This window comes from Mobula hypostoma, chromosome 9, assembly GCF_963921235.1.
Source record: "Mobula hypostoma chromosome 9, sMobHyp1.1, whole genome shotgun sequence".
NCBI lineage: Eukaryota > Metazoa > Chordata > Chondrichthyes > Myliobatiformes > Myliobatidae > Mobula > Mobula hypostoma.
This window is the reverse complement of record NC_086105.1, coordinates 14316850-14338594: the sequence shown is the minus strand read 5'-3', so window position 1 is coordinate 14338594 and position 21745 is coordinate 14316850. Positions and strand designations below refer to the sequence as shown.

Below are 21745 nucleotides of genomic sequence, written 5' to 3'. Positions count from 1 at the left end.
TCATGATGCACACTACCCTTCACTACCCTTAATGGTACTTCATTTTATATCCTAAAGAGTTGAAACACTTATAACACTTCACAAAATATTTGCATTGCAGATTACTCAGTTATAGGAAGTCTCTCAAGTAAGTAGTTACAACTTGCTTTTTGTTCCTAGATTGATAAAATTTGATCTGTGATTTCTTTTCCATTTCTGTCAGATTAGAAGCCAAACTTCCAAATGGAGTATAAATCATAGAAGCATGACCAATTGCATGGTAACTGGAGAAGGGCTTTTTGTTTCCCTCTGGAATGAACTCATATGTCTGCGTTTTAGCTTTGGAAGCAATGCTGGCTCTTTTAAAATCCCTTGGAGTGCAAGAAGCATGTGACTTTTAGAATCACAATACTTTGATTACACATATTTATTCCAATTTACAGGAAAAAAATCACTGTTTTACATATTATCGTCAAAGAATGTTGGATCCTTTTGCTGTATTGATAAATATCTTTCCAAATAAGTTCACTATTATTTCAAAATGTTTTCATCAGAAGGACTTGCATCTTATTTTAACGAGTTCTTGGAGTATAATCTACAGCAGAATGACTGTACGTAGGTGGCAAATTTTAAACAGGACTGAACTAAATTTGTCATTTTTTTTTACTTCTATCTACCCCAGACCCATTAACAAGAAGTCATTTCTGCAGCATGTGGAAGAGCTCTGTGTTAACAACAACTTGAAATTTCAAGAAGAATTTGCGGTATGTCTCCAACAGTTGTCACAACACACAAAGAATTTGGCAGCTTTGCATGTCACAATTCATGTCTAGTTTAGTGCATGTGAGACTGGTAAGAACACTAGCCTTGATAATCAATACCTAGTTACCAGATCTGATGTTTATTTAGTAATGTTACACTGATTTAGATTCTTCACTATATGTGGTGACCTAATCGAAGTCATTTACCAACCGTGTCAGTGTAGGCTTATCCCTAGCAGACCACCCCATAATGACACTTTTCTTGCTAGGTGTCATTCATTAGAGAAAGGTAGTTTATGGTTTTTAAATGTTCCGTTCTTCTGCAAAGCATCAAGATATTTTCAACACATTGAACTGCTCCTCAGTGCAATGTAATCTAGTTTTAAAACCTGAAATTCAGCTCCTGGAGCAGTCTACAATTTTGGCTATGGAGAAATACAGGTCCCCTCATGACCTTACTTGAAAGTGGATAGTGAGGCCAAAAAAGGAAAGATAATTGATAAAAGGAATTATATAGAAGAAATATACTTCGTCCAAAATTATAGTGTTAATTTTTGTTTCATATTATTTGGGGATGACCATATATTACCCTGAGATTTATTTTCATGTGGGCATTCACAGTAAGTACAAAAAAACACAATAGAATCAATGAAAAACCACACATGGCAGAGACAGACAAACAACCAATGTGCAACAAACAACAAACTGCAAATACAAAAAGAAAAAACAAACAAAATAATAATGTTAAGTAAATAAGCAATAAGTATCGAGAACATGAGATGAGGAATTCTTGAAGGCGAATTCATAGGTTGTGGGAACAGTTAAGTGGTGGAGTGAGTGAAGTTATCCCCTCTGGTTCAGGAGCCTGATGGCTGAGGGGTAATAACTGTTCCTGAACCTGGTGGTGTGAGTCCCGAGGCTCCAGTACCTCCTTCCTGATGTCAGCAGCGAGAAGTGAACATGACGTGAATGGTGGGGGTCCTTGATGATGGATGCTGCTTTCCTGTGACAGGGCACCTTGTAGATATGCTCAGTGGTGGGAAGGTGTTTACCGTGATAGACTGAGCTGTACACACTATTTGCACAGTTTGTTGTATTCTGCACTCTTGTTGTCCACTCTAGTGGTGCGGTCTTTCATTGATTCTATTATAGTTATTGAATTTATTCAATGTTCCCACAAAAAAACTAATCTCAGGGCTGTAATGGTGACATATATGTATTTTGGTAATAAATTTACTTTGAATGTTTTGTAAGATTTTCTATTCAAGGGCATTGGTGTATCCACACCAGGCTTTGATGTAGCTAATCAATATACTCTCCACCTCACATCTATAGAGATTTGTTAAAGTTTTAGCTGACGTGCCAAATCTTTGCAGACATCTAAGAAAGTTGAGGCGCTGCTGTGCTTTCTTTGTAATGGTACTTATGTGCTGGACCCAGGACAGATCCTCTGAAATGATAACGCTGAGGAATTTAAAGTTGCTGACCCTCTCCACCTCTGATCCCCTGATGAGGATTGGCTTCTGTAAGGAGAATCAGATTTGGCTTAAATCAGAGGAACATTGTCCAGAGGAAATAGTCCTTGAATCCATGCTTTCTGGCTCATTTTATTTCTAACTTCCAAAATGTATCCTTGTCAAACTCATGTTTCTTTGTCAGTCTTTCCTGATGATGAAAAGAGTTACGTTGCTGCTAGCACTCTTTCTGAATGAGAATGCCTGGGTCACTTGAATTACTCTGCGCTTCTCCCGCTATACAGACTTACTTTCCCCAGATGTTGAGGGTGGAATAAGACAGCCAGTGCAAAAACTGAGGGATCTTGTGAAGTGGATTGAGCTTCAAATCATCCCTAGCAGCATAGTACTGAGTCCAAGGCTATGGAATATCCTGGCTCCCTAGGGCAGCTTACTGCTGCAAAAAGTTTTGCCACTGATTTTAAATGTTTAATAAAGCCTTTACATAAGCCAAATTCAGAAATGTTTTAATAAAAATAAATACATTAAAATAAAATATTTCAAACACTTATCCACATTTAGCCATTTCCATGGTTTGATTACCCTGTTTAAATGAGGCCACCTGAAATCCCTGCCAGAAAGATGTTGTATGTAAAGAGCATTCAATCCCTGATCTCAGCATCTCAATGCTCTGCTTCTAGTTTCAAGAGTAAGACGAGCAATTGCAGAAGGTAAGGTGCATTAGAGTATGAACTCCAGTTTATCTTTGACTTGCACATTTGGCTGAGCTCATGTCAAACATCTTGATCCAGCTCATTAAATAGAAAGCATCCCCAACATAGCATGCATGTATCAATTCGTTTTGACTGCTTCACTATTAAAAATAAATTCAAATAGTCAACATTTTTTTCTCTGTGTGTGGCACTTTTCTTTAGGAAAAATAATGGCTCACTGATCTCCAAAATGGCTAACTACTCAATTGGCAGCTTCATATAACTGGTTCATTATAATAATTGATACAGACAAAATGAAATACTTTTATTTATTTATTTATTGAGATACTGTGCAGGATAGGCCCTTCCAGTCTTTCTAGCCACACCATCCCTATTTAATCCCAGCCCAATCTTGGGTCAATTTACAATGACCAATTAACCTACCAACCAGTCTTTGTACTATGGGAAGACACTGGAGCACCCAGAGGAAACCCATGCGGTCACAGGATGAACGTACAAACTCCTTACAGGCAGCAGCGGGACTTCCATCAAATTGAATTTACATTAAAATTCACTTCCTTAATCTTTGGATTAGACTCTGCTGGGCTAGAACTTACTGGGAAATGTAATGCATGACTATAGCCAGAGAAACTTATTGCCCTAATTCTCTGTGAATTCAGTTCAATGGGGGCGCCTCAGTACCATGCTCAGCGGAAGCTTCCCTTGTGTTGGAGGCAGTCACCCTCAGCTGTCCCCCGAGCTTCACCTTATCCATCTTTGGATAAGGCTGTGCTATGATTCTCAGAATATTTAGTTTGTTGATAGTTATATCTTAACTATATTGTTGATGACTCCTTCCGTACTGGATGATATTAGGAAACCATGCCCCACACTCTGGACTCATATTCATTTGCTATCCTACCTAATAACTTCAGGATCTTTACAATGGTTTTGACAATATCTTTCTACTTTTAAAGATTGTCCCATATGTTATAAGGCTTAAAGGGGAATACATTTCGTTTGAAAATAAATCTTTCATGCAGTATAATTATTCCAGATGTGCTAGAAGTTTATGAAGTACGAGTCAGCTTAAAGGGCTGGAAGGCCTAATCCTGCTCCCATTTCTTATGTACCTTATTTATAAGACTCTGTTTTACAGGAACTCCCCAAGATAGGCCAAGAGCTCACATCATCTGATGCTGACTTGCCTTGGAACCGAACCAAAAATCGCTTTGCAAATATAAAACCATGTAAGTTATGTAAAATAAACTGGTAAAGGATTTTGTATACTGTATTTTGAAAACAATTTTTAGAGTTTAATTTTGAACAGACTGACCAAAAGTTATGAAGTATTTGCTTCAAACCAAGCACTTGTAAGACTGGCTAACAATACTTTTTATTCAGTCATGTTATAGGTGAGTAAACCTTCATGCTAAATAATGTCAAGAAATGCATGATGATGCATGTTCATTGGAGACTTCTTTTATAAGAACACGGACCAATGTTCAGAAAAATATTTAGAATTTTTACTGGAGTAAATTCTTGCATAACATTAGTTAGAGTTGAAGCCAGAATAATCATAATTGTCACAACATATCCAGTAGAGTTATGCCAAAAATCAGTTCCATCTCCACTTTCACATGCTGTTTTCCAAATCAGATGTTTCCACATCTGGAAATGCTCACCAATTAGCTTGCAGTTGTTTTATCCAATCCCTCTATTTTAGCAAGTTATTTTAAATTTCTTTCATACACATGGACTGCACACTATTCCTCAGTTAAGAGGTCTAGTGGGAAAGTTACATACCTTCTCTTTCCTGGCCTGCTCTTAAAATAACCACTAGGAGGTGCACAGGAGCCGCAAGAAATAATTTATTCTGGTCTTATATATGAAGCAGCTGATTTTTACTCATCACTTAGCAGTAGTCATACAATCTCGTCAGCAACTCACCATGTACGGAATCATCAGTTACAAACATATCACATCAAAATTTGTTGGTTCCAAATAAACAGCTGTTAAAATGTATGCCTAGAAACCGGATCAATTTCTCCCTTTTTTGTATTCTTAATCACGCATAAAAGCCACTTGTACCAGTTTTGCATTGTTTCCTGTTGAAATCCTGCCCATCAAGAAATTGGAGCGCACATAATTCACTTGAGTATGCGTGTCATTTCCCCTCATTATTCGTTCCCACAATGGCACTGACAGCTTTTATTGGGCTCATTGTGCAAACAAGCTCTGTGTCCCAACTCATCCAGGCCGAATAATTTGCCTATCTTAACCAGTCCCATTTGCCTGCATTTACCATCTATCTCTCTAAATGGTTGCTATTCATGTACCGATCCAATTAATCATTGCAATTGTACCCACCAATGACACTTCCTCAGCTATCTGACTCTGTCTCATTGCTTCCTTCACTTTGACAGAAATTAGAACAGAAGATCACACTGACAGCAAAGTAAGGAGTAAGCCATACAACAGAACCTTACTTGAATTAAAGGGTCCATTCTGGGCACTGACTCTCACAGATTAATTTTTATTTGCTGAGTACTTCAGCACACACAGATGCAACACTGTCTGGCATGGAGGGGGTGTACTGGACAGGATCGAAATAAGCTGCAAGAAGTTGTAAACTCAGTCAGCTCCATCATGGAAACTAGCCTCCCCAGCACTCATGATATCTTCAAGTAGCAATTCCTCAAAAAAGTGGCATCCATCATTAAGGATCTCCATCACCCAGGACATGCCCTCTTCTCATTGCTACCATCAGGAAGGATGTACAGAAGCCTGAAGGCACACACTCAGTGATTCAGGAACAGCTTCTTCCCCTCTGCCATCGGATTTCTGAATGGATGTTGAACCCATGAACGCTATCTCACTACTTTTTTCCTCTTTTTACATTATTTATTTAATTTATATATATATATTTACAGTAATTTTTATTATTATGTATTGCAATGTACAGCTGCCACATAACAACAAACTTCACAACATATGCCAGTGAAGAGACCTGATTCTGATGCTGATATAGATCATAGCATCTCTGTACCTCAACAGAAGATGAAGCTGACTTGATAATCCTGTTCCTCATAGTGATCAGGGGCCATATTTAGCATGGGAGTGATTATGCTTCCTCATAGTATGGAGATAAGAGCATAAGATATAGGAGCAGAATTAGGCCATTTGGTCCATTGAGTCTGCTCTGCCATTTCATCATAGCTGATTCGTTATCCCTCACAGCCCCAGAAAAGGCCATAAGATATAGAATCAGAATTAGGCCATTTGGAACTCTCTATGAAAGGACTGGAACACTATTGCTCCCATTTACTGCCATCACCATAACCCCATGCATGGAACCTGCTCTTCATTCAATAACATCAAACCTGACCTAATACAGTAACATTGTGCTGTAGCCGAGGAGCTGACCCGCTTCTACTGAACAGCATGCAATTGAGGTAGCATCAGCTCTGGATTAATGTGAAGATCACATTCTACTAAATTTTTTAATGAAAGTGCACCATTTTTAATGATCTCTATCAAATCTATATCCATACACATTAGCACACCAGATGAGTTAAAAGCATCAAAACAATATTTCTTGTGAAAACAAAAGGAAACCAGGAAAAATCAGCAGTGTCTACTAAACATTTTCAGCATTCTTCAGTCTAAAGGACAACAGGTTAGTGTGTTATTGGTGCATTTTATTTTTGAGTAGAAAGAAAAAGATTGAAGGGCTTTGGGAAATACTGGAGGTATTTGTTAAACTGAATATTATGTGATGAGAACATAGGGAATAGAAATATTATCGGAACAGCTGGAAATACTTAGAAGATAAGGCAATATCTATGGAGAGGGAAAGAGAGTAACATTTCAAAAGTTCGAAGTACATTTCTTATCAAAGTATGTACACAGAATACAACTCTGAGATTCAGCATCCCATGGGCAGCCACGAAACAAGAAACAGAAAAGTAATGTCACTAATAATAAGCCCACTGAACCTGTTGCATCATCTAACAAGACCATAGCTGATTTCAGACCTCATCCACTTTCCTGTCTGTGTCATCTCCCTTGATGGCCAAGCAACTATGAATCTAATTAACATCACAGCCATCTTGATAATGTTGACAATGAATTCATCTTGACAATGAATTTAACATAGGCAACATTCTAAATGACAAAATTTCTCCTCATCTATTTCCAAATGAGGCAGATCCTTATCATGGATTCTGGCAAGAAGCAGCCCAACTGCATCCATCTTGTTAATATTTCTAAAATACTTATTTCTTATTCTTCACATTGTTTTAAGTCTTTTGGGTGTTACCCGATCTTAATAATATGGTCTTTACAATACTGCTAATGTGTGATCTGTGTTGTAAATAATTACAGTTTATTTGGCTGGTAAATCATCAGAAAACAATATTTACCAATTTTGATTTTTCCAGATCTGTTTCTGCAAGGTATTTAGTACTGTAAAATCTGATTTCCGTATCAATTACACAAACGTTAATCTACAGGTGCATGAAACATTATACCGAATAGCTTTCAAGATTTGTGATGTAACTGTTAATCCAAATTTAGCATTTCTTATTCATGTGTCCTTCCCCCTTCCCGAGTGAAAAGTAACTAACGTAATCTGTTTGCTTGCATACTAGTGATCCCTTGAAGAATAACAAAGCATTTCAAGTGGTGAATGTTCTGCAGTAGATCAAAGATCAGAATGGTGTTTGTCAGGGACTATGAATTAGGAGTAAGATCTTATCAGTGCTAAGATTGGATCTATGTCTCCGACGTCATTGCTCCTGCATTTTTAACTTAATAAAGAAGCAATGCCCTTATTATTTTAAGCATTAACTGTGTGCAAGATAGAGAACATACTGTTCCTTATCTAACGTAATTTAGGATCACAAATTAAGTTATTTGAAACAGATGTTCTGAGTTGATGTGCCCCATAAATAAAGACTAAATTTCTGGTTTGAGAAAGATTATTAGCAAAATTGTGGAACAAATATAAAGATTATTTTTTGACTTTTCTATAGATAATAACAACAGAGTGAAACTCATACTTGAGCCTAGTGTTCCAGGGTCTGATTTCATCAATGCTAGTTATGTGTCGGTAAGTTCAATTCTACCCGTATTTCATCAACTCATCAGCCAAGGTCCATTCTTTTGGGAACTGGTGCCCACAGAGAAACATGCTGAAACAAACTACAGAAAGTGTTCCTATTCTTCCACTTTTTGAAAAATGTACCTGAGTTTCCTATCTCAGAACAACTGCCTAAATATCAGATTCTTAATTTTAGATGTATGTTGGTTTCTCTATTTAAATGCCATTGGTTTCACTTCCAAGTCTAAGCAACTTGATTGATCAATTGATCGATTACCTATTTCACCCAGGTTGATTAATTAATTGATTACCTATATTAGTTGGGTATTATTTACTTGCATCAATTATTCACTTGCATCTGGATATCATCTTAGTATCCTTACTACTTACAAAATTCTCTCTTTGGATATTATTCAACTTACCACTTAGGGAATGGAGGTTACATCAATTAATTCTACCCAACTTTTCCACAGAATGTTTATCAATATCTGAAATAGTGAAAGTTACTTCATCATAAGACATAGGTGCAGAGTTAGGTCATTTGACCCATCACGTCTACTCTGCCATAATGATAGGAAAGGTAATCATATTGTGAGATTTACACTGAGTAGGAAATGTCTAGCAAAACTGTAAACGCACTTAACACACATTTGATTTAGTTTCCTTTAAAGAATAAGGCCAGCCGGTGGTGTAGTGGCATGTGCACCGGACTTCGAAGTGAGTGGTCCCAGGTTCAATTCTGCCCGGCTCCTTGCACACTTTCCAGCCGTGGTGGGTTGAGCATCGAGCTAGCAACTCGACCTCCTAAAAAAACAGACGAAGTGCTAAAGAAATGGCAAGGTTTCCACCCGATGTGCCACAACAACAAAGAATTGCATTTGTAAAGTGACTAACATCTCCTCAACATGTCCCAAGCATCACAGTCAATGAAATAGAATCATCTACATGAACCTGATGAGCTGTTTTAGTGCTGTATATTCTCTATCAAATAGGTATATAAAGTATCGAATTTGCTCTTAGGAATGTCTCATCAACAGCATTGAGGTAAGTGAGTAGGTAATGTTTTTCCATGTTGTTTGCCAAAACTTCGGGAGAAGTCCACTGCTTTACTTTAGGTGATACCCTTGATTCTTTCATGTCCATCGGACATGGTGTCAGGATAGTGCAGAGCAGTACTAGAAAGCATAGTTTTACATATTTCACCCTCTGCAGTGAGATTTCAATCAATGACTTCCATTCCCAAGTGTCCTACTATAACATAATAAAAGAGCATAATGATTCCCTTTGGGAAAGTACCTTTCCTGTTCCTGTAAACAATCTGCTGGTAAAATGCAACAGGACCATGTAATGGTATTGTATTTACTGTCCTCCAGTCAACTGTGTCTAGCCAGTGAAGAATTAAGATTTAGAAATATCTCAAATAGTTTAAAACTAGTTTAATGTGTTTGATTTACTTTTTAATTTTATTTTATAGGGTTACCTCTGTCCAAATGAATTCATTGCTACACAAGGTCCCCTACCAGGAACAGTGGCAGACTTTTGGAGAATGATTTGGGAGACAAGATCAAAATCCATTGTTATGTTAACTCACTGTTTTGAAAAGGGCAGAGTAAGTCACTATTGGAAGATATCATTTTGTCTCATTCATTATCTATCTGTGCAGATAAGTTAATCTAAAATTTGCAATATTTAACATGTCTATAATTGGTTAGTGAACATTTACATAATATTGAGTGCAAAATTAGTGGTATTTAGAGCATATTTGAACTTATTAAAATGCAGTCATGCCACATTTATATTTACCCATGCCTCTAACACTGCCCCACTGCAGAATGTTGGATTATTTCCAGCAGGCCAGCAGATAAATGTAACTCTGTGTCTGCATCACAGGTGGGTCAGTCTGTTGTTGGAAACTGAAATTTTTTCTTAACCAGATGAGTGTCCTGTCTCTTCCCTATCTCCCAAATGCCATTCGTGAGCCTGAAGAAGGGTCTCAGCCTGAAACGTTGACTGTTTATTAATTTCTAGAGATACGGCCTCACCTGCTGAGTTCCTCCAGCACTTTGTGTGTGTGTGTGTGTGTGTGTGCTGTTGTGTGTGTGCGTGTGTGTGCTGTTTTGGATTTCCAGCATCTTCCGACTTTCTCGCATTTATGCATTCCTGAGACGGTTTTCTGACAAGGCCAATACTAAAAATATATGCAAACACTTTTCTGTAGACTGGTCTTCCAATCTGCCCACCCACCTTCTGGCTTTCTATCTCATGGACTCATAGAAGTTACAGGACAGGGAACCAATCTATCTATTTTATCCAGGTTAGCCCAAAAAAAGGGCTCTCCTGTCTAATTACAATTCTTGGCTCTCAGAGAAACTCTCATTATATTATGTTACAGTAATGTACATTGAAATATATTTAAAATATAATGAGGATATCTGGCTTCAGCATCATGTCAGACAGTAAGTTCAGGGACCTGTCACCCTTTGCATGAAATAAAGTTTCCTCAGCTATCTTTTCATTCTTCTACCAATGACCTGATATCATTGCCTACATGTGATTGATCTCCATGCTAAAGGAAATGGGTCATCCATAATTTTATTTATAAACTTTATAAACTTCTATAAATTTAAGCATTTTTAAAAATGTTACAAATTTGCCCAATGAGTGAAGCCAATATTCTTTACCACGATAGGACACAATAGCTCCCAAGCACACACTGGATCCTGCAGAGCCAAGAGATGTGGAATCTCCCCATTCTGCCTTTGGAGTTTTCGCAAGAGGTGGACACAAGCCCTGGTTCCCAGGAGGTCAACCAAGAATTTATAGTGTAGGCCTATGGCTCCAAGGATACCTAAGGAATTTTGAGCAATTTAGTGGCTAGTGCTGACAATATTGTATACAATATTTTACCATGGTAACTAAACCTACTGAATTCCACAATGATACATAATCACAGTGTACATTTTTATTCAGATACGGTGCCACCAGTATTGGCCGGAGGACAACAAGCCAGTGACTGTATTTGGAGATATTGTGATCACTAAACTAGCAGAAAACATTCAGGCAGATTGGACCATCCGAGAACTGAAAATTGAGAAGGTACTTCACTGGTTTTATGTGAAATATTTGATAGTGAAATAACCTTGTAAGACAGAGATCGTCATAATGGACCTTTTTAGATCAGGGGTTCTCAACCTTTTTTATGCCATGGAGCCTTACCATTAACCGGGGATCTGTGAACCTCAGGCTGGGAACCTGTTTTAGATTGTTATTCCTTTTAGCCATGTAGTAAATAAGTGGAAACACTGTAATATTTTTCATTAAATCATTCAAGCTCAGTGTAAGTGGCTTTGAGTAGAATCTGCCCATGAAATTCAAATAGACATTAATAGAACCAAAACAAACCCTTAATAGGATCCCAAATGATCAAACTTGCACTAATATTGCAAACAACCCCTCCATTTTCCGTTGCTCTTGTCTTTTCATTGCACTTTTGGATAAATAATAACAAAGAATACACCAGGAAAAACACAGGATCCTTTTGCATTTACAAGTTAAATATTTGATTAGAAATTTATTTCCAGTCACTGGTGCTAAACACACTCTTTCTTGGTGCTTTCTTTCTAGTCAGCTTCCAGAACTTAGTTATTACATTTTTTGTAACCTACTTAAAAAGTCATTTGGTATCCTTAACATTACTGGATGTACATATTGCCCTTGAGTGTTTTTATGATCTTAACATTACTTTGTTTCAATACCTATTTGACAGTATGGTGATTGTATGATGGTGACTCATTTCAACTTTACTTCTTGGCCTGAGCATGGTGTCCCAGAGACCAGTGCAGCTCTGATTCATTTTGCAAAGCTAATTCGAGCAAACAGAGCCAATGATAATACTCCTATCATTGTCCATTGCAGGTAAGTAGTTGTTTAACAGATTTATTCATAATGCATCATAATACTGCTGGATGTTCTATAAATAAAAGGCATATTTCTTTGTCCAACTGTGCTTTATTGCCATTGTGTATATTTCATTTAAAATTATAAAGCATTGCCTGAATATTTTCTTCCAGTGATATCTATGAACTGTGAAATTAGAAGTCAGTGCTTTTGGAATATTGCAAACTAAGGCAGCAAAAACCACCCAACTGAATTTTGTGTCCTGAAGAAGGGTCTCAGCCAGAAACATCAACTATCTGTTCATTCTTATAGTTCCTGCCTGATCTGCTGAATTCCAATGTTTTGTGTATGTTGCATTAGATTTCCAGTATCTACAGACTTTCTCAAGTTTACCAATGAATTTTCCCTCTGCTTTCCTTGCCCCATTTCAGCTTTATCATGGAGAGTTAGAAACTGATGTATCAATGTGTTATTAGACAAACATGTGAAACTAAGTGAATGAGTGGGTGAATATTGTACAGAGCTAATCAAGACTTGTTTTTCTCTATTTCTACACATCAGCGCTGGTGTAGGGAGGACAGGTGTTTTTATTGCACTCGATCATCTGATACAACATGTGAAGCACCATGACTTTGTGGATATCTTTGGATTTGTGGCAGATTTACGAAGTGAACGAATGTGCATGGTTCAGAACTTGGTAAGTATGTGGGAAAATGTCACATTAAGACAGTTGGGCTCTGGGTTCTTGTTGATAACTGACAGATCAATGTTTCTGTTTCATCTTAATTTTGTTGAAATTCAAGTTATCACAGCACGTTAATTGTATTGACATTGCCTACAGATTCTTAACGTAACTCAGCAGTACTACTGCTTTGTAGGGTGACCTTCTGTGTTGCATGCTGTCATACATCAGGATAGATTCTGTAATGTTGATGTTGGATTTGGGCCCAGTGAAAAATGTGTAAATAGCTGCTTTGAGCCAATTTGTCTCATCAGCAAAAGGATATCGTGGAAATACTGTATTCCAACTTAAAAGTACCTGTAAAATGAAATTGAAGGGCCTATGCTACAATCCAGCACACGTGCAATAACACGAATGATCATAAATTAATGAAGTCATGATTCAACACCATTTGAAAGGAACCACTTAAAAATGTCAGACTGGGTTTGTTAAAACTGTTAGTTGCAGTTTCGATACAGGTCTTCGTATCTCAATAAATAAATACATTTCTTGAATTGCATTGCAGAATACATTTTAAGAATTAATAGAGGAATGTTTTTATGAAGCAGTGCATGTACGTATGTACAGGATGACAAACATGATTAACTGAGCAACACACACAAAATGCTGGAGGAACCCAGCAGACCAGGCAGCATCTATGGAAAAGGGTAACCCCAAATATCAACTGTATTGTTTTCCATAGATGCTGCCTGGCCTGCTGAGTTCCTCCAGCATTTTGTGTGTGTTGCTTGGATTTCCAGCATCTGCAGATTTTCGCGTGAACATGATTAACTAGTTAGTCTATATCAAACTCCTACAGAGCCTTAATCTGACAATTTTCCAAGGGTTTAGAGTTTTTTTAAATCCCTGTTGCTAAACCCACAGGATTACATGGATGGCTTTTCACTCCATTGTTCTAGTATTGGTTTCCTCCAGGTGCTCCGGTTTCCTTCCACAGTCCAAAGACATTCATTTGGCAGGTTAATAGGTCATTGTAAACTGTCCCGTGGTTAGGCTGGGGTTAAATTGCGTGTTGCTGTGTAGCGCTGCATCAGTATTCCACACAGTGTTTCAATCAATCAATCAATCAATAAATACAAGGACAAAAATGGGGGTGGTCATTCAATTAGTGTTTGTATTTTTGCATCATTTCACCAACTGCTTCAATCTTATTTTTATCGTTTAAAAAGTGTTTTCTTCCCTCGGTGGCAACTTAAGGAGACAAACTCTAACAGCAATCCACTAGGTAGATTTTGAAACACAGAAAATATTTCCCCTTTAAGCATCTCATTCTGTATGATTTGCTTTACTATGTGTTGTATATATTGTGGCACCATATAGATAAATACTCAACAGGCAAACTTCAAAAAATAATTCCACCCTCACTACAGTCAAAAGTCGTGAACTTGTTTCCATGAACTTTAGCATATGACAGCTTGTAATTTCAGCTCCTCCTAATAGATGTTGGTAAGCTCTATAGATCTTTTCATATCGAAGAGGCTAAAAGAAATATGAAAAAAAGATTAGACGATGATGCCATTATACCAGCCTGAAAGCTGCATAATTCCTTGATACTGTTTAAAGATTGAAAACAACGTTAGCCGGCAGTTGACCATGTTTTTAATCTCATTAAAAGTTTCCACAATCAATGATCTCACTTTAAAGACGCTTTATCTTGTTATCTCATGTTCTCGTTATTTATTACTGTTTATTTATATTTGCACTTACACAGTTTGTTGTCTTCTGCACTCTAGATTATCTTTCATTGATTCTGTTAGTTACTATTCTATAGATTTGCTGAGTATGCCTGCAGGAAAATGAATCTCAGTGTTGTATATGGTGACATATATGTACTTTGATAATAGTCATAGTCATAGTCATTGTCATACTTTATTGATCCTGGGGGAAATTGGTTTTTGTTACAGTTGCACCATAAATAATAAATAGTAATAAAACCATAAATAGTTAAATAGTAATCTGTAAATTATGCCTGGGAATAAGTCCAGGACCAGTCTATTAGCTCAGGGTGTCTGACCTTCCAAGGGAGGAGTTGTAAAGTTTGATGGCCATAGGCAGGAATGACTTCCTATGACGCTCTGTGTTGCATCTTGGTGGAATGAGTCTCTGGCTGAATGTACTCCTGTGCCCGACCAGTACATTAGGTAGTGGATTGGAGACATTGTCCAAGATGGCATGCAACTTGGACAGCATCCTCTTTTCAGACACCACCGTCAGAGAGTCCAGTTCCATCCCCACAAGATCACGGGCCTTACGAATGACATAATAACATTTACTTTGAACTTTGAACAACTGATACTCAAATATTCAGCTTTAATTATGACAGTGTTATATTTGGCAGTGTTAATTGACATTGATGATTAACTTTCTTTTGTCATTGTTACCATTGCTCAGCATGTTATAAAAAAAAGAGATCAAGAAATTCTTTGCTCAATATTCTCTGTTGAAATTAGGAATATCTATACATACTAAATTTATTAAAGAATTTATGTGGTGCTAAATAATTTCTATTGATAAATTATTTCTTTTCAATTCCTAATATTAGTTGTATTTTGTTTGAATTTTTCATTTTTAATATGTTAACATCTAATTGAATGCAGGCTCAATATATGTTCTTACATCAGTGTGCTTTGGATCTGATGAATAACAAAGGAAACAGTCGTTCACTCTGGTTCGTAAATTATGCTGCTTTACAAAAGATGGACTCTCTGGATACAATGGAAGGTAATAGGACAAATTTTTGCAATAAATTTCATTATCTGTAAGTGTGACTTTATCATGGAAAAGGACACACTTTGTCACATTTCTAGAGTTAAACAATGATGGGGTCTAATATATTGAAACATATAATGAAGATCACCCTATATTTAAACCACACTCATACCACTTTCCACTATTTTAAACAGATATTAAATATCTAATACAGTTTTAAACTGCCATTTAAAGCAAAAAGGAAATGCAGCACACATGTAGTAAGTGATTTTTTTCCTAACTTTGTAATATGAAACAGCAAATTGTACACATTTATAATTGAATTATTATGCAGTAGGGAAATTCTAGGCAGCTTCTAGAGTAGGTTACATGCTCGGCAAAACACTATGGGTCGAAGCGCCTGTAATGTGCTGTAGATTTCTATGTTCTATAATGACTCCACGATATTCAGTTTCCTGCTTCTCTCTCTGTGAAATTAATTTCTACAATCAAAATACTAGTTTATAGTACAGCCTTTGCAGAGCTAATGTAAAGTGGTGCTTTCTGATTATTAATATTAGGAGGCCTCTGGTGGTTAACTACTTGAAGAATATTACTTAGTTCCTAATCATCAAAACAGAGTTAAAATCACAGTCCTCACCATGGCTGACAAGTGAAGTCAGAGCCAAAGTAAAAGCAAAGGAGAGGACATACAAGGAAGCCAAAGCTAGTGGGAAGATAGAGGATTGGGAAACTTTTAAAAACTTGCGGAAGGAAACTAAGAAGGTCATTAGGAAGGAAAAGATGAATTATGAAAGGAAGCTGGCGACTAATATCAAAGAGGATACTAAAATCTTTTTCAAGTATATAAAGGGTAAAAGTGAGCTGGGGGTAGATATAGGACCAACAGAAAATGACACTGGAGATATTGTAAAGACAGATGTGGAGATGGCAGAGGAACTGAATACATACTTTGTATCAGTCTTAACAATGGAAGACATCTGCAGTATACTGGACATTCCAGAGTGTCAGGGAAGTAAAATATGTGCAGCGAAAATTACCACTGAGAAGGTGCTCAGTAAGCTTAATGGTCTGAGGGTGGATAAATCTCCTGGACCTGATGGAATGCACCCTCAGGTTCTGAAGGAAGTAGCTGGAGAGATTGCCGAGGCATTAAAAATGATCTTTCAAGAATTGATAGATTCTGGCATTGTACCAGGTGATTGGAAGATTGCAAATGTTGCTCTGCTATTTAAGAAGGGTGGGAGGTAGCAGAAAGGAAACTATAGACCTGTTAGCCTGACTTCAGTGGTTAGGAAGTTGTTGGAATTGATGCTTAGTGATAAGATTACAGAGTACCTGGAGGCACATGACAAGATAGGCCAGCATGGGTTCCTGAAAGGAAAATCCTGCCTGACTAACCTACTGCAATTTTTTGAGGGAATTACAAGCAGGGTCGACAAAGGAGATGCGGTGGATGTGGTGTACTTAGATTTTCAGAAGGCCTTTGACAAGGTGCTGCATATGAGGCTGCTTAGAACCCATGGAATTACAGGGGAGTTACTAGCACGGGTGGAGCATTGGATGATCGGCAGAAAACAGGGAGTGGGAATGAAGGAATCCTATTCTGGCTGGCTGCCATTTACCAGTGGAGTTCCACAGGTGTCGGTGTTGGGACCGCTGCTTTTTATGATGTACGTCAATGACTTGGACTATGGAATTAATGGATTTGTGGCTAAATTTGTCGATGATACAAAGATAGGTGGAGGAGTGGGTAGTGTTGAGGAAACAGAGAGATTTAGGTAATTTAGGGGAATGGGCAGAGAAGTGACAAATGAAATACAATGTTGGAAGATGTATGGTCATGCACTTTGGTGGAAGAAATAAACGGGCAGACTATTATTTAGATGGGGAGAGAATTCAAATTGCAGAGATGAAAAGGGACTTGGGAATCCTTGTGCAGGATACCCGAAAGATTAACCTCTAGGTTGAGTTGGTGGTGAAGAAGGCGAATGCAATGTTGGCATTTATTTCTAGAGGTATAGAATATAAGGGCAGGGATGTGATATTGAGGCTCTATAAGGCACTAGTGAGATCACAATTGGAGTATTGTGAGCAGTTTTGGGCTCCTTATTTTAGAAAGGATATCCTGACATTGGAGAGGGTTCAAAGAAGATTCACGAGAATGATTCCAGGAATGAAAGGGTTACTGCATGAGGAACATCTGGCAGCTCTTGGCTGTATTCCCTGGAGTTCAGGAGATTGAGGGGGCATCTCATAGAACTATTCCGAATGTTAAAAGGCCTGGACAGATTAGATATGGCAAAGTTATTTCCCATGGTAGGGGAGTCTAGGATAAGAGGACACAACTTCAGGATTGAAGGACTTCCATTTAGAACAGAGATGCAAAGAAATGACTTTAGTCAGAGGTTGGTAAATCTGTGAAATTTGTTGCCACGAGCGGCTGTGGAGGCAAAATCATTGGGTGCATTTAAGGCAGAGATAGATAGGTTCTTGATTGGCCACGGCATCAAAGAGTATGGGGAGAAGGCAGGGAGTGGGGATGACTGGAAGAACTGGATCAGCCATGATTGAATGGCGGAGCAGACTCAATGGGCCGAATGGCCTCTCTGCTCCTATATCTTATGGTCTAATTAAATGGACTGGAAATCCAATAGTACAAGTCTCTTCAACTGTAGCACACCTAATCTTGCCATTCATAATAAAACCGGCAGGAGTGAATTCTGTAAAATTCAGACTACCCTCCTCCCTCTCTCCTTTCCGGGTGAAGAAAGAAAACCTGAAAAAATAGAGAATGAAATGAACTTTATTTTGTATGGATTTTAGGTCCAAAAATCACACTGGTTTACGAAAATCAGTGTGCTCCTCATTTTCTCTAATTCTTTGCTGAATTGAAAATAGTAAGTGAGGATACTTACAAAAAACAAGCTTTTCAGCTGAGATTATTTTTGCAACCATATACAACGGTTAACGTGTCATATACTAAACGTAACCTTTAATCATTAATTGTAATTGTCAATTAATAAATGAACCTGTGAGACTCAAAAGCCACAAGTGACAGAGGTTCATTCAGTTGTTGCTGAGATGTTCTTGAATGACAAAAATAGTTCTGTTATAAAAGTAAGGTGTGAGTGTGTTGTACTGCAGTTATGACCTCAACTAGTCCTAACTAACTTAAGGCACAGAAGCAATACTACCTCCCCCCCCCCCACAGAAAGAGCCAACCAACTACACGATAGCATTATGACGTGATTACATTATAAAAGTCATGCACAATTTTAACATTGTTTAGAAACATAGAAAACCTACAGCACAATACAGTCCATTCGGCCCTCAAAGTTGTGCCGAACATGTCCCTACCTTAGAAATTACTAGGCTTTCCCATAGCCCTCTATTTTTCTGAGCTCCGTGTACCTATCCAAAAGTCTCTTAAAAGACCCTATCGTATCTGCCTCCACCACCATTGCCAGCAGCCCATTCCACACATTCACCATTCTCTGAATAAAAATTTACCCCCTGTTATCTCCTCTATACCTACTCTCCAGCACCTTAAACCTATGTCTTCTTGGGGCAACCATTTCAGCCCTGGGAAAAAGCCTCCGACTATCCACACGATCAATGCCTCTCATCATCTTTTACACCTCTGTCAGGTCACCTCTCATCCTCCGTTGCTCCAAGGAGAAAAGCTCGAGTTCACTCAACCTATTTTCATAAGGCATGCTCACCAATCCAGGCAACATCCTTGTAAATCTCCTTTGCACCCTTTCTATGGTTTCCACGTCCTTCCTGTAGTGAGGTGACCAGAACTGAGCACAGTACTCCAAGTGGGGTCTGACCAGGGTCCTATATAGCTGCAACATTACCTCTTGGCTCCTAAATTCAATTCCACAATTAATGAAGGCCAATACACCGTATTCCTTCTTAGCCACAGAGTCTGACAATATCCATGTACGGAGGTTAGCAAAATCAAAGAACCAGGGCCAAGTAAGTTTGTTTTTTATCAAAATGTTTTAAAATTTCTATGTAAGTTAAACATACTACTAATGTGAAGATATTTTAGCTATCATTTGCCTGTGCACATCCCCACACCCTCAGTTATGGACCCTGTGATGACCTTTTGGTCCTAATCAACAATCACCTACAATTCTGATCCCAACTTAATGTCACATCCTTTCAAATGTCTTGAAGTACGAATTGGCTGAGGACACATATAAGGCCAGTGGGTTAAAATATCCTAGGCTTCTTACTCTGAATAACAAGTCCTTGCTTGTTTTGACCTTTGCAAGCCCAGATAGAAACACTTTCCCAACATTTTTATGCTATGGGCCCCTACCATTATTTGAGGCATCTGTGGACCCCATATTGGGAACCCCTACCCTAGAGTTTACTGTGCAAAATCCCTTTGTCATTGACCACAAAATGCAGAGTTAGTTATTAAGAATGAGCGGCTCTAATATGGATTAAAATGACTATACTATTCATCCTTTTAATTTCTTTTAGGTGACGTGGAATTGGAATGGGAGGAGACAACCATGTAGTTCTCCGACACTGCTAAAGAGTATTAAAAAGGTTTTATTAAACTTGCTCTGAAAAAATTAGCATGAGAGCTTCTACAAGTAAAGGCCAAAATTGATCTGTAAATAGGCAATGTTAAATTACAAGCATGATAATCACCAGTGTCTTTATTAAATGCTACATTACACTTTTGGGTTTGGCTTGGATGGATAACAAGTTCTAGGTATTTATTTTCCTCACTTAATATAGCACATTGCTACATCTTATTTCATTTGTACTGCTTACTTAGTAGCTTTGCAATCTTTAATGTAAAGTGAGCCAAATACAATGTAAATGTAAGATTTTCATGACATTATCTTGTTTAGGAGCACTTATGTTAAGATAGACGTGTGCTTTTGTTGTGAAAGTAATGTGCTTCTGAAGTAAATATATATTTAAAGTGTGCAGATTTGAAAATTTTTATTATTCTATGATCTGATCCAATGCTTTTGCAGTAAAATGTTGGCCTTTGGAGTTGCTTGTTGAGCTCAGTCTTCACAGGCAGAACAGTCTGTGATCCTGAACAGCTGAACACTCACCCTTCTGACACCACAGAGATTAATCTCTTACTGCAGTTCAGACAGTAGCTCTTCAGGGACACTCCGCTGTTTACACTCACTGCTCTGCGCCAGCTCGAAGTTATCAGATTGGGCCTTGTTCTCATCTTGATGAAGTTCCATTCTTTAGTTCCAAGGAGTCTTGTTACTGTGCGAAACATTGAAAAGAAGAGGAAACTGATCCATTTCACAATCCTTCTGCACTGTCAAATAAGTTTATCACAACATAGGTAAATTATAAACTGCATGACTGACCAAAAAAGTTTACTAAGTGAACACTGCAAGCAATTACTTCACACTTTCATCTGGAGAGTGCCCTTATTATTCTCACAAATTTACTGGAGTTCTTTGAGGATGAATTGAGCATGGTGGATAGAGGGGACCAAGTGGAAATGTCATACACACGGATTTCCATAAGGTGTTTTAAAAGGTGCTGCATAAAATACTTATCTGTAAGATAAGGGTGCATGGAGCTGAAGGAAATGTATATGCATGGATAGAGTATTTGATAACCAATAAAAGACAGAGAGTTGGGATAAATGGGTGTTTCTCTCGTTGGCAGTCAATGGTGAGCAGAGTGCTGCAGGGTCAGTACTGGGCCCGCAACTGTTCACGATATACATTAACGAGTCAGAAGAGGAGACTAAGTGTAGCATGGCCAAGTGGTTAAGGCGTTGGACTAGCGATTTGAAGGTCGTGAGTTCGAGCCCCAGCTGAGGCAGCGTGTTGTGTCCTTGAGCAAGGCACTTGACCACACACTGCTCCAGTCCACCCAGCTGAAAATGGATACCAGCAAAATGCTGGGGGTTAACCTCGCGATAGACTGGCGTCCTATCCGGGGGGGGGGGCGGGGGGGAGAATCGTACTCTCAGTCGCTTCACACCACGAAAACCAGCATAAGCACCTACAAGGCTCCGGACAGACTTTAACTTAACTTCAACTATATTGAGTAGAAAAGGAGATTGTGCAGAGGATGTGGAGAATCTATAGAGAGATACGGATAGGTTAAGTGAGTGGGCAGGGGTCTTGTAGATGGAGTACAATGTTGATAAATGTGATATTTATCCACTTGGTAAGGAAAAACTGTATATCAGCATATTATTTAATGGTGAAAGATTGCAACATGTTATTGTGCGGAGGGACTTGGGAGAGCTTGTACATGAATCGCAAAAGCTTGGTTGAAGGTGCAACCGAGAAGGCAAATGGAATGTCGTCTTTTGTTACTAGAGGGGCTGAATATAAGAGCAGTGAGGTTATGCTGCAATTATACAGGTT

General features: G+C 38.2%; 1 protein-coding gene and 1 long non-coding RNA gene across 3 annotated transcripts in view; one reads left to right on the top strand and one right to left on the bottom strand.

Annotated features, from left to right (window-relative positions):
- Positions 1-20459, top strand: part of ptprq (protein tyrosine phosphatase receptor type Q) — a 184360-nt gene extending 163901 nt beyond the window's left edge. Inside the window, exons 51-60 of one of the 2 annotated variants that reach the window (XM_063057758.1) lie at positions 101-127; positions 662-743; positions 4067-4157; positions 7944-8020; positions 9486-9620; positions 10982-11107; positions 11778-11926; positions 12470-12605; positions 15248-15371; positions 19860-20459. In XM_063057758.1, coding sequence (XP_062913828.1) covers positions 101-127; positions 662-743; positions 4067-4157; positions 7944-8020; positions 9486-9620; positions 10982-11107; positions 11778-11926; positions 12470-12605; positions 15248-15371; positions 19860-19897 — 985 coding nt within the window. In that variant the 3' untranslated portion in view covers positions 19898-20459. The remainder of the gene's footprint in view (positions 1-100; positions 128-661; positions 744-4066; positions 4158-7943; positions 8021-9485; positions 9621-10981; positions 11108-11777; positions 11927-12469; positions 12606-15247; positions 15372-19859) is intronic. The other variant, XM_063057759.1, reaches the window with a different exon arrangement.
- The window catches only part of LOC134351515 (uncharacterized), a 46977-nt gene continuing 38982 nt past the window's right edge, over positions 13751-21745 (bottom strand). Inside the window, exons 2-3 of the long non-coding RNA XR_010019163.1 lie at positions 20453-20618; positions 13751-14129 (exon numbers count right to left, since the gene is read on the bottom strand). This is a non-coding gene — a long non-coding RNA (uncharacterized LOC134351515). The remainder of the gene's footprint in view (positions 14130-20452; positions 20619-21745) is intronic.